At 39.1% G+C, this 14449-nt stretch overlaps 2 protein-coding genes across 2 annotated transcripts; both read left to right on the top strand.

Annotated features, from left to right (window-relative positions):
• Nucleotides 1-4212: 4212 nt before the first annotated feature.
• Nucleotides 4213-10547, top strand: LOC109063305 (aggrecan core protein-like). Its single transcript, XM_042753015.1, has 12 exons — nt 4213-4338; nt 6657-6739; nt 6818-7201; nt 7301-7475; nt 7650-7777; nt 7867-8160; nt 8390-8686; nt 8917-9100; nt 9225-9352; nt 9437-9730; nt 9841-9936; nt 10057-10547. The coding sequence occupies exons 2-12, from the start codon at nt 6664-6666 to the stop codon at nt 10518-10520; spliced, it is 2520 nt and encodes an 839-aa protein (XP_042608949.1). The 5' UTR covers nt 4213-4338; nt 6657-6663; the 3' UTR covers nt 10521-10547.
• A 591-nt stretch (nt 10548-11138) lies between these two features.
• On the top strand, nt 11139-13119 carry LOC122142465 (aggrecan core protein-like). Its single transcript, XM_042753338.1, has 6 exons — nt 11139-11694; nt 11793-11906; nt 12272-12430; nt 12521-12603; nt 12707-12849; nt 13098-13119. Exons 1-6 carry the CDS (start codon nt 11139-11141, stop codon nt 13117-13119), a joined length of 1077 nt encoding a protein of 358 aa, XP_042609272.1.
• The last annotated feature ends 1330 nt before the right edge of the window (nt 13120-14449 follow it).

The following is a 14449-nucleotide window of genomic DNA, read 5'->3' as shown; positions in this document are numbered from 1 at the left end:
CACTGCATACGTTTAAATTAATACATAAGTTTAAAAAATAACCTCTCTGTAACCCGTCAGTTGGTCACTGAGTGCTTATATACAGCAGTAGGGGTCCGTGGCTGTGACATCTCCATAATGCCTCCATTCATTTAAATGAAGCCCAGTAAAAAAGACTGCTTTCCCCCTTCAACGGACGCCGAAAAGCTGTGTCAATACCCTGTTGAGCAGGCCAAATGGGATGTGAGTCAAAGCAAGCTTGTTCAAATCCAGGCCCTGCGTCATATCGAGGCGAGTGATGAGAGTTTGGGTTCGAGACCTGTGCTGGGGTCAAAGAGGACAATCAGTTATGTGTGACTCTCTACAGCACGTATGTCATTCGGTTCAACACAAAATACAGAGAAAAAAATCTACCCTGTAATCCCAATCAACACAAACAAAACAAACAAAACAATTAAAAATATGATCTCATTTTTTTTAGCTTGAGATGTCAAGAGATGTCAGAACACTGATCAACAATTACATGGTCTCTAAACATTTCATAGGTAGAAAGGCCAAATTAAGACATGAAGCAGACATCAAGTATATTTTTGTGCACTATGAATCATGTTTCCATTTGTCATTTGCCAGAAGCTTAATGTGAAGATAGGCCTGCTCAAAACACTGGCACTGGGATTGACCAAAGAGGAAGAATTAATCATAAAGAAATCTGACAAATTTATAGGTTTGGCGGGTGTTCGAGGTCTAATATTACCATTCGTGACATGATTCAAATATGGCCAATTTGGGGGCTATTAGTGCACTTCATCTCTTACACTGTGTCCTTTGTGTCAGTGTTTCTCTTTTTTTTGAGTGCTGGACCCCCGTCATATTCAAGTGATCATTAAGGAACATCTTGATCACCAAAATACAATCATTAAATGTCAAGGGCAATCAAGTATGCTAATCACAAGTTGACTCGAATTTCCTGTAGTCATGTCATTAATTCTGAGCCAATTTATATCTCTTTTGTGTCATAGAGGTTCTGAGCCATATTTCAGTAATTTGTGAGCATTAGCCACTAAAAAATGTTTCTATCCCATGACAAAAAATGATAAATGAAGCATCAGCAAGCCCTTGCTACTGGCTTGAAATTTGTCATGAGCAAAGAAAACGCTACTGTTTTCCGTTCCATCCACACGCTGGTCTGAAAAAAAACCAATCCAACTTTCACACTATAAAGAATACGAACTTCACAAAACATTTTCATTTTAGAGAGGAACTTGAGCAAACATTGCGATTTTCAGGACTCTTGCTGTGAACAATGAAATACTGTGTCTTAACGGTCTGAATGACATCTCTTTTAGTATTAAAGTTATGTTCTGAGACCCACGGAATCAAAATCACAAAGAATTCTTGTATCTCTACATACATTTACATTCTATAATTTATAGTTGTATATTAAAATTTTTATTCACATTATTATTTATTTTACATTATTACATCTTGTACATATCTTAAAGCAACACTATGTAAATGTTGGCGCTCTAGCGGTTAATAAACAGAACTGCACGCATCCCGCGGAAGAACATTCTAACCGGAGCTACTTCTCCAAGATTATGTCTATGGCGATTCACGCAGGTATGTGTTACTCCGCATCGGTGACGACCCGAACAGGCTGCAATAGTTAAAAAATAATCACTTATTATAAATGTACCGTAATGATTTGAGATAAGACGAAAAGGCGGTTTGGTAGATTAATTTATGATGTACTCGCTCATTATATACATTTAGCAAATTGTGAACACAGAAAAAGTTACAAAGTGTTGCTTAAACAAAATATCAATGTTGTAAACAGTCTTTGCTGCTCCATAGTTTTGTGGAAACGATATATTTTTTCAAGATGCACAGAAAATATTTATTTATCTATTTATTTATTATTATTATTTAATGATTATCTAATTCTTTACGTCTTTACTGTCACTTTTGATCAATCTAAAGTGTACTTTTTGAATACAATTATTTATTTTCCAAATGTATGAATGGTAGTGTATCACAGTTTCAACAAAAAAATACTAATTTTACAATATTACAGTTTTTACTCTTTTCTTGATCAAATAAGCCTCAGCGTGGGGTATAAAAGATTGAATATAAAATATTTCTTTTAACAACATTAAAAACCTTACCTATTACAAACATTTGACCTCTAGTCTACTCAAGTAATTTACCTTTTACATAGAATTATTAAACAATAATTACATTTAAAAGCATTTAAACATGCAGTACAACACATATATTGATATTGCTATTTAGATGATGTCATCGTTGTACCGGTTCATGACTGTTAACTAGTATCCAGGGACGTGTAAAATCCTGGCCCTAATGAACTCACCCCGTCCTCCACCTCATTCAAACTTCTCACTGAACTACAACTGTTATAAACTAAGTGTGTTATAAGGGTCAGCTTTCACCGTTAAGGGCAGACGATAACTGCAATTCTCTGACTTCTTTTGAAATATACCTCAATGGTCACTTGTAAGATTCGAAGGTTGTTAGTTTGATTCATAATGTACGCACTAAAGCAACAATGTGCTAGTATGAGAATTAACAAGCACAGCTTGTGTGACCAGACACAATATGTTTTTGTTTGAGCCGTCCATGGTTTTCCTGGGAATTAAATTTCTGTTTTACACACATGGTTTATAGTTCACACATGTGAATATATTGCAGGTTTTGTTTATGTTGCGCGTGTAACAAGATGAACTGGCTCATTTGAGGTCCCTGTTCAGGACATTGTAGATATATCTGTAGAAAATAACATTTACTAGAACAATCTAAATGGTTAAATCTGCAGAAAAGGACGGGGAAAAACATTCAATGTGTAATTTGCTGAATCTCTGCTCTGTTAAATGTCTGAAATGTTGGCCGTTGCAGAGTTTTCTCTTACATAATTAGCATAATTAGTCTATTCACACTTTCTGTGACACATTCCTTGCACAGAAGTGACTGGGCTCATGGGTTTAAAACATATGACCATATATAACCTAAGTATGGGTGATGGATTGCATCCCATTGTTTTACTGAATTAACGCTCGATAGCAGGCAAGTTGAGTTGCGTAACCAGATAATCAACTTGATTGTGTAAGGGACATGAACTGCCTATTGGGCAATACAGTATGTTTCTTCACATACTGTATAAGGACAGGAGAGTCTTAAAGGTGTATCTCACACTTCAAAAACGTGCGGAAAAGCAGCTTCTGTTGGTGAGTCATCACTTTAAAGGTTGAACTGTGAAATTCCAGCACCATCAGACGTAGACTGATATTTGGTTGAGAGATTCTTGCAAGATTCACCAGTGTCTCTAAATATACCACACCAAAGGCCCACAATAGAGCTATAAAACCTGTACTAAACAGGAAACTGAAGCACAGACCGATATTTCCACATAACTGATGCACAACAGATGATGAAGACTGATAAACTATGCACATTTCATGATATTCACTACTCTAATTGTAAACAAACACATGACCCCTATGACCTCTTCTGGTTTCTTGTAGAGTTGAATTAAAAACCTAATTAAAAAGACCTATAGGTAGAAAATATTAGTGATCTAAAATACTGGTATTATGGGTAAGGGGAAACTGGAGTGGGGTTGCTTGGTACCATTTTCATTTAGTTGTTGATTATCTTTGATGAAGGCAAACTAACTAACTGCAAAAGAAAATGAAATGAAAATTAAAATGAATAACCAAGACAGATTCAATGACAATAATTTTTCCCAGTTTTTTTTATTTTATGCAAATATATCAAAATATAACAGATTGCTGTATCTATTAATTAACATTGATCTAAATATCTCTCTGTCAATTCTTTAAAAAAAACTATCTTATCTGAAGGTAATCATTTCATTTTTTTATCAAAGCAAAAGTGCCCATAAAAATCAAAAAGTTATCCTCACTTTGACACATTTTGAACTTTTAATGTATTTATAGAATCAATGATTGTGGGTAAAGAGGACAAAAACATTACATTTTTGTGACAGCCCCTTATTACAACTCATGTGTCAATCAACCCCTGCAACTATCAACCCCAGTCTACCCTAAAGTTATGATTTGAACATTCAAAATGCCACTCAGTGGCACTCAATAGTCCCCACTCCCACCTCTCTGCCTCCCTCTGCCCTTTTCTGTCTCTCTCTCCCACTCACTTTGCTAAACTTGTGCCCAATTTGAATTAGATCCCTTTCTGCTCCTGACTCACACAGGGAAGGCAAGCAGTCTAAAAAACACAGGATTTGAGAAATTTCCCAGCCAACAGATGTAATGCAAGACACAAGGACATTACAAAAAGCAAACAAGAAGAGACACGACTAGTTTGGTAAGTTTTTTTTTTTTTTTTTTTATTTATTGTAGTTTTATATTGCTTGAAAGCTACTAAATACATACATACATACATACATACATATACAATTTAGAATTTTGTTTAACAATTTTATTGGGTACATGTCTAGCAACTCTATTATTTTGTTATATTAATATTATTATTTTCTATAAATTCTATTATTTTATTAATATTAATATTCAGCTTTTATAAAGCATGTTAATTAGTATCATGAAATAATTCAACGTTCAAATTAAACTGGATTGAATGGATAGAATGGATATATTTTATTGATATATTAATTTATAACCAATATTATATTGGCATGCTTGATTTTTAGTTTTAGATAGCATCTACTCTTTTCTCATTTTGGGCAAAGTAATTACATTAAAGTTTGAGTAACATGGGTGTTTGAGTAAGTAAATGGTTTCTTTCTGTATACAAGATTCAGTGCAAGATGAATGTTGCGGTTTATTAATTTGCATTTAAAAAATTTTCATCTTGAAAGTAAAAATCTCCTGATAAGGCTGGGCAAGGTGTGTCATAGGTAAAGATACCTTTCCAAAATGCTTGCAAGTGTGCATATGAGTCGTGATCTGTGACCAAATGCATGCCTACAGATTACATGTAGTATATCCATGATTAACATGACATACTTTCACCGTACCATATTACAGTACTGGAGTTACCTGCCACTCTGTGTGTTGAATGTGGACAGTGTTCTGGTCCTGTGGCTCTCTTGGGGTTTTGGTGATTTAGGGCCTCCTTTGGAATACAGCAGAGTGTTTACATTGGCTTTAATGCAGGTCTGCGTCCATGAGCACAGACCACAGCAGAAACAGAACTCTGCTTATTGGCCTGTGCCTGATGGGAAGAGAACATACCACACTGGCTGAATAGAGATACTGTGGAAGTCCTCTCTCCACCCCTGCCTGACAAGACCAGAATATAGCTGTAGACATCAAGTCACATTTTTTAAACAGCATCTGAAAGGCACATGTGACTGGTCATTTTAAAGAAGGCGGTTCACTTTCACAGTTCACAAGACTAGAACTGTAGCTAGCCAGTAGACAGATATACTTTATAAAGAAAGAATTTGCATTCACATTCAAAAAATGCAGTTGTTCATTTTGGTTGTAAATTTTTTTTACTAGAATGTAATCTTGTCTTCATGACAGAGGAGATCCTCCTTGACTCACCTCAGACAGCTGAGTTAACATATTTCCGTCTATCAAGCATATGTTGAATGTGGCGCTTCTCACCACACACAACCTATTTGCGTGTGTGTTGGTGTGTGTGTGTGTGTGATGTAAAAACATTTTCTGTACAGAATCTATAAAAAATTTAATAAACAGTATTACATTTTAAAATATTAGTACTGTTTTTGTCTGAGCACAGTGAAAGCATGTTTAAGCTCTCATTTACTTCTATAGGAAGTGGTCTTTTGTTCTTACTTCTGATCCTACTGGCATATAAACCAGTAAAACAGAAGTAAGTAAGGCATTAGAGGTGGGAGATAAAAAGCTACTTCAGGGCCGTGCCAGGATGGAGGTCTCCTACAGTCACTCAGTGCATTTAAAACAGCTTGATTCAGAAAACCTGAGCAATAGCCAAGAGGGAAAATTTCAAGCAAAGTAGTGAATGATGCACTGTGTTTATTATCAAACTGAACTTTAGAATTTATAAATCATACAGGGAAATATAAAAAATTTTCCCAAGCAGATTTCACAGTAACCATTGATTAAAATTCAACTTACCAAGCCCAGAACATTTCCTGTGGCTCAAACAGTGAACTATTCTTCTTTAGAGAGAGACGGGGATAAAGAGAGTGTATGTGTGAACGTTTAAATAGGAGAGTGAATTAATGACGTCATGTTTTCAGTCTATTCCAAATTTCCACCAGGAGTACAGTAGCTCAGTCAGGCTGTGTAAAGCCTCGGAAACAGGGAGAAAATCCTTTTGGAATGGCTTGAGTGATTTGCTCAGTCCAGTGTGCCCTACATGTCACACCTATAGGGGTACAACAGTGTGTTACTGGGCCAGTAGTCTTAAAGTGACATCTATGTACCTTATTTACCCCTATTTCACCACTACTCTAAGTTTCTAACAGGGGTATTAGAAACAAAGTTGTGCCTTTAAGGGTACCATCCCTGTGACAATTCTTAAAAGTACGTATAACTTTTGCATATTTTTTTCTGACAGTTTTAGTTGCTTAGGATTTAGTTCAATGCATCACTGTTGAATATTAGTCAAATGTGTGTGGTACTATATATATAATAATTTAAAGCATCCACTCTTTTTCTATATTTCCTAAGGTGAAACATGTCTTTGATTTGGCTCCTGTTATATGCATACATCCATGTCATTTCTGGCATGATCTCATTTGGGGACATGGCTGGTAAGTGAACTTTTTAGATTGCTAAGATTTACTGCTTTTAAGTGAAAGAGAATTTGAAAATAAAATTATGTTTTACAGATCAGGACAGCCCTATTAGTGTGAGTATCCCTGTGGAACCACCACTGCGTCCCCTATTGGGGGGAAGCATGATTATACCTTGCTACTTCCAGGACAACACTGTCCAGGACCCTGGCGCACCAACCACTGCCCCACTGCCCCACCGTATTAAGTGGAGCTACATCAACAAGGGCAGAATATCTATTATTCTCATTGCTAGTGGGGGCGTGGTGCAGGTTGAGACAGACTACGTGGACAGGGTTCATTTGGTAAACTACCCCGTGGTGCCAACTGACGCCACCATTGAGATCTCAGAACTCCACTCCAATGACTCCGGCACCTACCGCTGTGAGGTCATGCAGGGGTTAGAAGATAACTATGATTCTGTTGAAATGCAAGTCCAAGGTAATGCACTTTCAAACTGTTCAGACACATAAAAGTACATTTATTAAACATATAAACAACTGAAAGTAAGAATTAAATAAGTGGGTCAAATCTTTACAGGCATTGTGTTTCACTACCGAGCAATATCTACCCGATATACCTTGACATTTGAGATGGCAAAGGCAGCCTGCATCCAGAACAGTGCTGTTATTGCAACACCCGCACAACTGCAAGCTGCCTATGATGATGGATACCATCAATGTGATGCTGGTTGGCTTTCAGACCAAACTGTGAGGTAATGTGAAAAGGTCAATATCTAATAACAACATAAATAAAAACCACTCACAAACATGGCTGGTCATGAACAGGTGTATAAGACGCAGTGAATGCAATGGAAACAATATTAATATATTTAATAAACATTTAGTTAAGTTAGATCTATAATATGATTCTATGCAATTCTCCATAGGTATCCCATTCATGAGCCAAGGGAGCCTTGCTATGGAGACAAAGAAAATTTCCCAGGGGTACGAACATATGGAGTCAGAGACATCAATGAGACCTATGACGTGTACTGTTTTGCAGAGAAAATGTCAGGTACCTCAGGCAGTGTTTCCAAACTGAAATGTAACTAGTTGGTGCGTTTTTGCTGTGTTTTTACTTTGTGGATTCTAATCATCACCCAGGCAGTGTGTTCTACTCTATGTCTGTGGAGAAGTTCACTTTTGCAGAGGCTGAAGACCAGTGTGCAAAACTGGGAGCCCAACTGGCCACCACAGGGCAACTCTACCTAGCATGGAAGGCTGGTATGGATGTGTGCAATGCTGGCTGGCTAGCAGACAGGAGTGTGAGGTATCCCATTAACATAGCTCGACCCCAGTGTGGTGGGGGGCTTTTGGGAGTGCGAACGGTTTACCTGTTTCCAAATCAGACTGGTTATCCACACCCAGACTCCCGCTATGATGCAATCTGTTATGCAGGTAAGCACAGAGAATGTAATTCATATTTAAGCTATTTTGTATTTTGTTTGCTAAATCACTTCACATTTACACACCTCAGAACAATCATATTATAATGTCACTAAAGGAACAGAAACGCAAAAAAGAAAAAACATTTTATTGTTCCAAACTTCAGCATTCAAGGAGGTCTGTGTCCTCTTATGATTCAAAAGACTGTCAATTCTCACAAACTTTGTTAATTATTTTTCAGAAAAAGAAGATAAGGTTTTAACAAAGACCTCACCATTTCCTAAAATATACACTACTACGGATTCCATGTTCAGTGTGGCTACATTCACCTCAAGCCCTTCAGACTATACTGAAGAGGTGACCACAGAAGGGGAGGTCCGTGGCCAGCTAGTGACAGATGAGCCTCTTAACACCACAAGCATAGAAAGTCCTTCACCTTTACCTCCCAACATAACTGAGGTTGAGGAAGACATTATTAATGTGGCCACAGCTCTGCCTTACTTGGGATATGAGATTCCCATGGACAATGTCACTGCTGGTAAGTAAATTAAACTGGATCCAGTGTATGATATCAATCCATATCAAATTAGCAGTGTAAACACCCAAACACCACTGAAGGTAACTGAGTCAAAGTAATTGAGCAAAAACAAGGATCTGCAAGAGTTACAGGGACAAAATCAAAGGTGTTTCAACTGATTTTCAAAGCAGATGTTAATACCACGTGCAAACAGTAGAGTTTAAATATGGCCAAACCTTTCCTTGCCCTAGAAACTAAGGGAGTGGTATTCCACTATCGCGCTGACTCCAGACGCTATGCTTACACCTTTGAGGAAGCACAAGTGGCATGTCAGAAGCTGGGAGCAGTCATAGCCACCCCTGAGCTTCTTCAGGTGGCTTATGAAGCTGGCCTTCATCAATGCAGTGCAGGTTGGCTACAGGACCAGACCGTCAGGTAAGCTTATTTTTTACAAAGTGCTGCCATATATGTTTCTAACTGCATTTGTTTCTGTTGAATTAACTGGAATCCTGGATCAAATATTGTTGATACCTTATTTAGCATTCAACACTGTTTTCAGATATCCAATTGTGCATCCTCAAAACAAGTGCTCTGGAGATCAGAAGGACCTCCCTGGCATACGCTCTTACAATGTTAGGCCTGCACATGAGCGGTACGATGTGTACTGTTATGTGGACCAGCTAAAGGGTGAGTAAAGGTTAATTCATGACATAAAAATTAAGAATTTTATTTAATCCTCTATGATCTCACTGTTCAGTGTCTATCCCTTAGGAGAGATCTTCCATGTGAGCTCATTAGCAGGCTTCACCTACTATGAAGCTGTTGCCCATTGCAGAAAAAGGGGTTCTACTCTTGCTTCAACTGGAGAACTGTACGCTTCATGGAATCAGGGTTTCCACAAGTGCAGTCCAGGTTGGCTGTCTGATCGCAGTGTCCGCTATCCTGTCCGCAACCCAGGCTTTGATTGTGGTGAAAACAAGACAGGAGTGCACACTATTTATGCTCAACCAAACCAAACAGGCTTCCCAAACCCATACTCCAGATATGATGCATATTGCATCAGAGGTATAACAGCTTGTATACCAAGTATAGCAAACTCTTGCTATACCTCTATACTTATACCTCTGAAAGGCAAGGCTGGGTGTTGATCTTGGTGATTCTTGTTTATTTTTCAGCAAATCTGTCTATGCTGCTTGATGAAGATATGTTGAACACTACAAAGATGGGGAAGGATCTTAACATGACAGACATAACAGAGCTGCTGAGACCTGGTATGAGATGTGTTGGATATCGCCACTTGCTACTGCTAATCTTTACTGCATTATTATTAACCATCCTGAATAACCATCCTGTTATTTAAGTTTGCTAACTTTCTTTGATGTGTGTTACAGTTCTTCCAATTGTCCCTCCCTTGCTTGTGGACCTGTCTGGATCTGGATCTGGATCGGGCTCAGGTTCAGCATCAGCATCAGGTGATCCTGATTCCAGTTCTGGGTACATGTCAGGGAGTGGCATACCCAGTGGGAGCATATCCGGTTCTGGCGAAAGTGGTGATGGATCAGGCCTTGTGAAGTACCAAGAAGGTGCAGATACACTCATGTGGAAGACTTCTGCCTCGGGCAGCACTTTGGAGGCAAGAGAAGGTAGTGGCAGTGGCAGTGGCAGTGGTGTTATCATTGCTTCAGTATCATCAGGGGATCAAGAATCTGGAGAGGAATCTGGACTCTTTTATGAACAAAGTGGAGCTAGAGGCCTTCCATCGGGACTTGGCAGTGGATCTAGTGGTTCAGGAACAAGTGGATTCTTCAGTGGTGAGGAATCAAGCCTTCCATCGGGACTTGGCAGTGGAGTCTAGTGGTTCAGGAACACAGTGGATTCTTCAGTGGTGAGGAATCAAGCCTTCCCATCGGGACTTGGCAGTGGATCTAGTGGTCCAGGAACAAGTGGATTCTTCAGTGGTGAGGAATCAAGCCTTCCATCGGGACTTGGCAGTGGATCTAGTGGTTCAGGAACAAGTGGATTCTTCAGTGGTGAGGAATCAAGCCTTCCATCGGGACTTGGCAGTGGATCTAGTGGTTCAGAACAAGTGGATTCTTCAGTGGTGAGGGAATCAAGCCTTCCAACTGGCAGTGGATCTAGTGGTTCATTCTTCAGTGGTGAGGAATCAAGGGGAGGAAATTAGTGGTTCAGGAACAAGGGGTTCTTCAGTGGTGAGGAATCCTTCCATCGGGACTTGGCAGTGGATCTAGTGGTTCAGGAACAAGTGGATTCTTCAGTGGTGAGGAATCAAGCCTTCCATCGGGGCTTGGCAGTGGAATTAGTGGTTCAGGAACAAGTGGGTTCTTCAGTGGTGAGGAATCGAGTGGGTCAGGCTTCTCTGGTGTATCATTTATAAACACAGAAATGATAGATCTGACTGCAAGTCCTTCTGGAGAACAAGAATTGTCTGGTGTTTCTCCATTTGACTTGACTGATGTTAGTGGTTTCAGCTCTGCTTCCAGCTCTGCTATCTGGCTCTGCCTCTGCGCATCTCTGGATTTGGATCTGGCACCATCATGACTTTGCATCTGGCTCTGCCATTGGCTTTGGATCTGACTTTGCTTCTGGAGCTTCAAGTTATCCCATTCTTCCCTCAGGTGAGGTATCTGGCCACATTCAGAGTCAGGATGGAAAGATTGTTATTCTAACAGATGATGAGGTCGAGTTGACGTTTAGGCCTACAATCGGAACAGAACAGGGTCGTGGATCAGTGGAGATCAGTGGAGAGGGCAGTAGTCAAGAACATTATGCGGAGGTCCTCTCCATATCTCTTTCTAATAGTACTTCATATGAAGATTATTGGCGTGTCAATGAAACTGTTGATCACCTACCAGAAAGACATAAGCAACTTAATGTCATCACTGAGGCATTTGATCTGACTGATCAGTCACCACTGAGCACAACACCACCCACCACTTCTATACTCATTACTTCACCTTCAGCTTTACTACAAACACCAAAATCTATGGAGGAGCCATCTTTAACTGATGGTAATTACTGAACAAAACTATAATTTTGATGTTATTTAACTGGTGTACAACAACATACTTTTTTACATTTTTAATTAAGATGAATATGTCTTTAGCAGCTTCTTCTAACCTCTGCGATCCAAACCCCTGTGGTCAAGGTTTATGCTTTCTACAAGGTGGCATTGCAGTATGTCAATGTCATTTAGGATTCAGCGGGGAAAACTGCTTAATACGTAAGTGAAAAGTCATGGAACATTTTAACAAAGATATCATGCTATGCATTTTGTGACTAAGAAGAGTTTTAAAACCACCTTTGTCTTGCTGCCTTGTTACTTTCCTACTGGCAAGTAATGGGATAATCAAACTGGACTTCACAGGGTTTTTGATGATCTTGCATGAAATTATAAATCGTAGGGTACATTTATGAATGATGATTTTCTAGGCCATTTGAAACAAATAATTTTTGCCAAATGAAGTATACAGACATACCCTGTTCAGCAGGTAGGGAGCCTGTCAGTCTTGCTAGTCTTCTATAACTAGCCACCCTTAAAGAACACATAATATAAACTAATAAAATTCATTGTCTCTTCTGTGTCAGCGATACAGGGATGTGCTGAGGGGTGGATGGAGTTCATGGGCAGCTGTTATATCCATTTTGATGAGAGTGAGACCTACACCAGTGCTGAGCAGCACTGTCAGGAACTAAACTCTCATCTGGTTAGCATATCCTCCCAACAAGAACAAGAGTTTGTAAAAAGTGAGTTTTATATCTGATAATCTGAATAAAAGACATGTACCTGCTTGTTGATCTAAAGTGAAAGTGCTTATAAATTTCTAAATGACCTAGATCAAGCTCGTGATTATCAATGGATTGGACTAAATGACATGGATGTGCAAAATCAGTTTCGCTGGACAGATGGAAGCCCTTTGGTGAGAACACCTTCCTCTGAGATTCTTTCCAAATTGAGCAGCGACTGTTTTCTGAGGCATTTGCAGTAAGTTGCTGTTGCAACCAGTGCTACTTTCTCTGCAGGAATATGAAAACTGGAGACCCAATCAGCCAGATAATTACTTCAGCACTGGAGAAGACTGTGTTGTAATGATATGGCATGAGGATGGCCAGTGGAATGATGTACCCTGCAACTATCATCTTCCTTTTACTTGCGAAGTGACCTGGTAAGAAGAGGTGACAACATTAGCTTCAGCACCAAGTCAGCCCTACCCAGTTATATAAGTGAACTATTAGCTTATAACAATAGCTATTTAATTTATTGTGTTAATTTAAGGAAATTATAGTGCAGCTACATCAAGATACTTCTGTTTAATTATCAATGGACCATGAATACTATAAACTTAAAGGAACTTCTATTTTCTTGTTTTAATAGCTAGAGAAATGTTTTTGCTGTTTACTCTTTTTACTGTAGTCACATGTTCATCGCCTCCTGAAGTGAAGAATGCCAGAATGTTAGGCAACAGCAAAGATCGCTACCCTGTTAATTCCATCATTCGATACCAGTGTGACAGTGGATTCACACAGCGCCACCTTTCAGTGGTACGTTGCTTACCTGACGGTCAGTGGGAGGAGCCTAAAGTGGAATGCATAGGAGGTAAGTATACACCACACACACTAGATGGCACAATTACTATGTTATGCTCTGTAGTGTAAAGTTCCAACAACAAAAGTATTTGTGTCAATGTTATTACCTCCCTCAACAGGGCAAAACAAACAACAGGCTACGGAAAAGATCCCTCAAGACACATCCCAAGCAGTCAATAGTCGACACGTGGAGGAAAGTCCTCTAACAAGACAAAAAAATACTCCTCAAGGACATGTTATAGTAAAGATAATTCTCAAAGCCTCCTACAGTCAAGCATGCCACTCTGTTTAATAAACAAGCAAATGATTCGATACCTCAAAATACTTCGCATCTCATGCGTACCACAGGAACTTTTATTTTTTGGTTTAATAGACTAGGATTCACACATGTTACATTGCAGTGGTACGCAAACTTTACGGTCAGTGGGTTGAGGAGGCCTAATCCTTTTTTTTGTCTTTTTCTTGAAAGTGGAAGAATGCCAGGATGATAGGCAACAGCCAAAGATCGCTAAGTTAATTCCTACGATACAGTTGGACAGTGGATTCATCACAGCGCCACTCTGTGGTACGTTGATTCTACCCTTTTAGCGAGCCTCAAAGTGGAATGGCAGCGAACTATGGACATTCTATCTCGTACGGAAGTTTCTGGCAACACACACACTAGTATGGCACATGTAAAGATTAACGTTATGTTACTGCTACCCTGTAAGTTTGTCCTAAAGTTCAACGAACAACCCAAAAGTATTTGTGTCACAATGTTATTACCTTCCCGCAACAGGCCAAAACATAACAAAACAGGCTACTGGAAAATCAGACCCCCTCAAGGACCATCCAACAAGCAGTCATAGTTCGACAAGTGAGTGAGGAAGAAGATCCTCTGAAAACAGCAACTGACACAAAACACATACACCTCCGCGCAAAAAGACCAATCCTCCCAGAGTGAAGGAACAAACAGACCCTGTGTATTAATGAAAGACGTTCATCCTCAAAAGACAAGGGGAATAATCATTATGTAATGGAAAAACTTTTATCTTAGTCAGTCTGGCTGATTGGTGTAAATTGTGCTAGCTCAGAACTCTGTTTTGGGAGGGAACAAGAAAGATTATTCTGGGTTTATTTAAATTATTTAAATAGGATGTTGTTTATTCCTCCCGCTTAAGTAACTTTCAGTTGGCCACA

The sequence above is a fragment of the Cyprinus carpio genome, chromosome B25 (assembly GCF_018340385.1).
Source record: "Cyprinus carpio isolate SPL01 chromosome B25, ASM1834038v1, whole genome shotgun sequence".
Lineage (NCBI taxonomy): Eukaryota > Metazoa > Chordata > Actinopteri > Cypriniformes > Cyprinidae > Cyprinus > Cyprinus carpio.
Note: the sequence above shows the minus strand (reverse complement) of the source record. Positions and strands in the feature narration are given on the sequence as shown.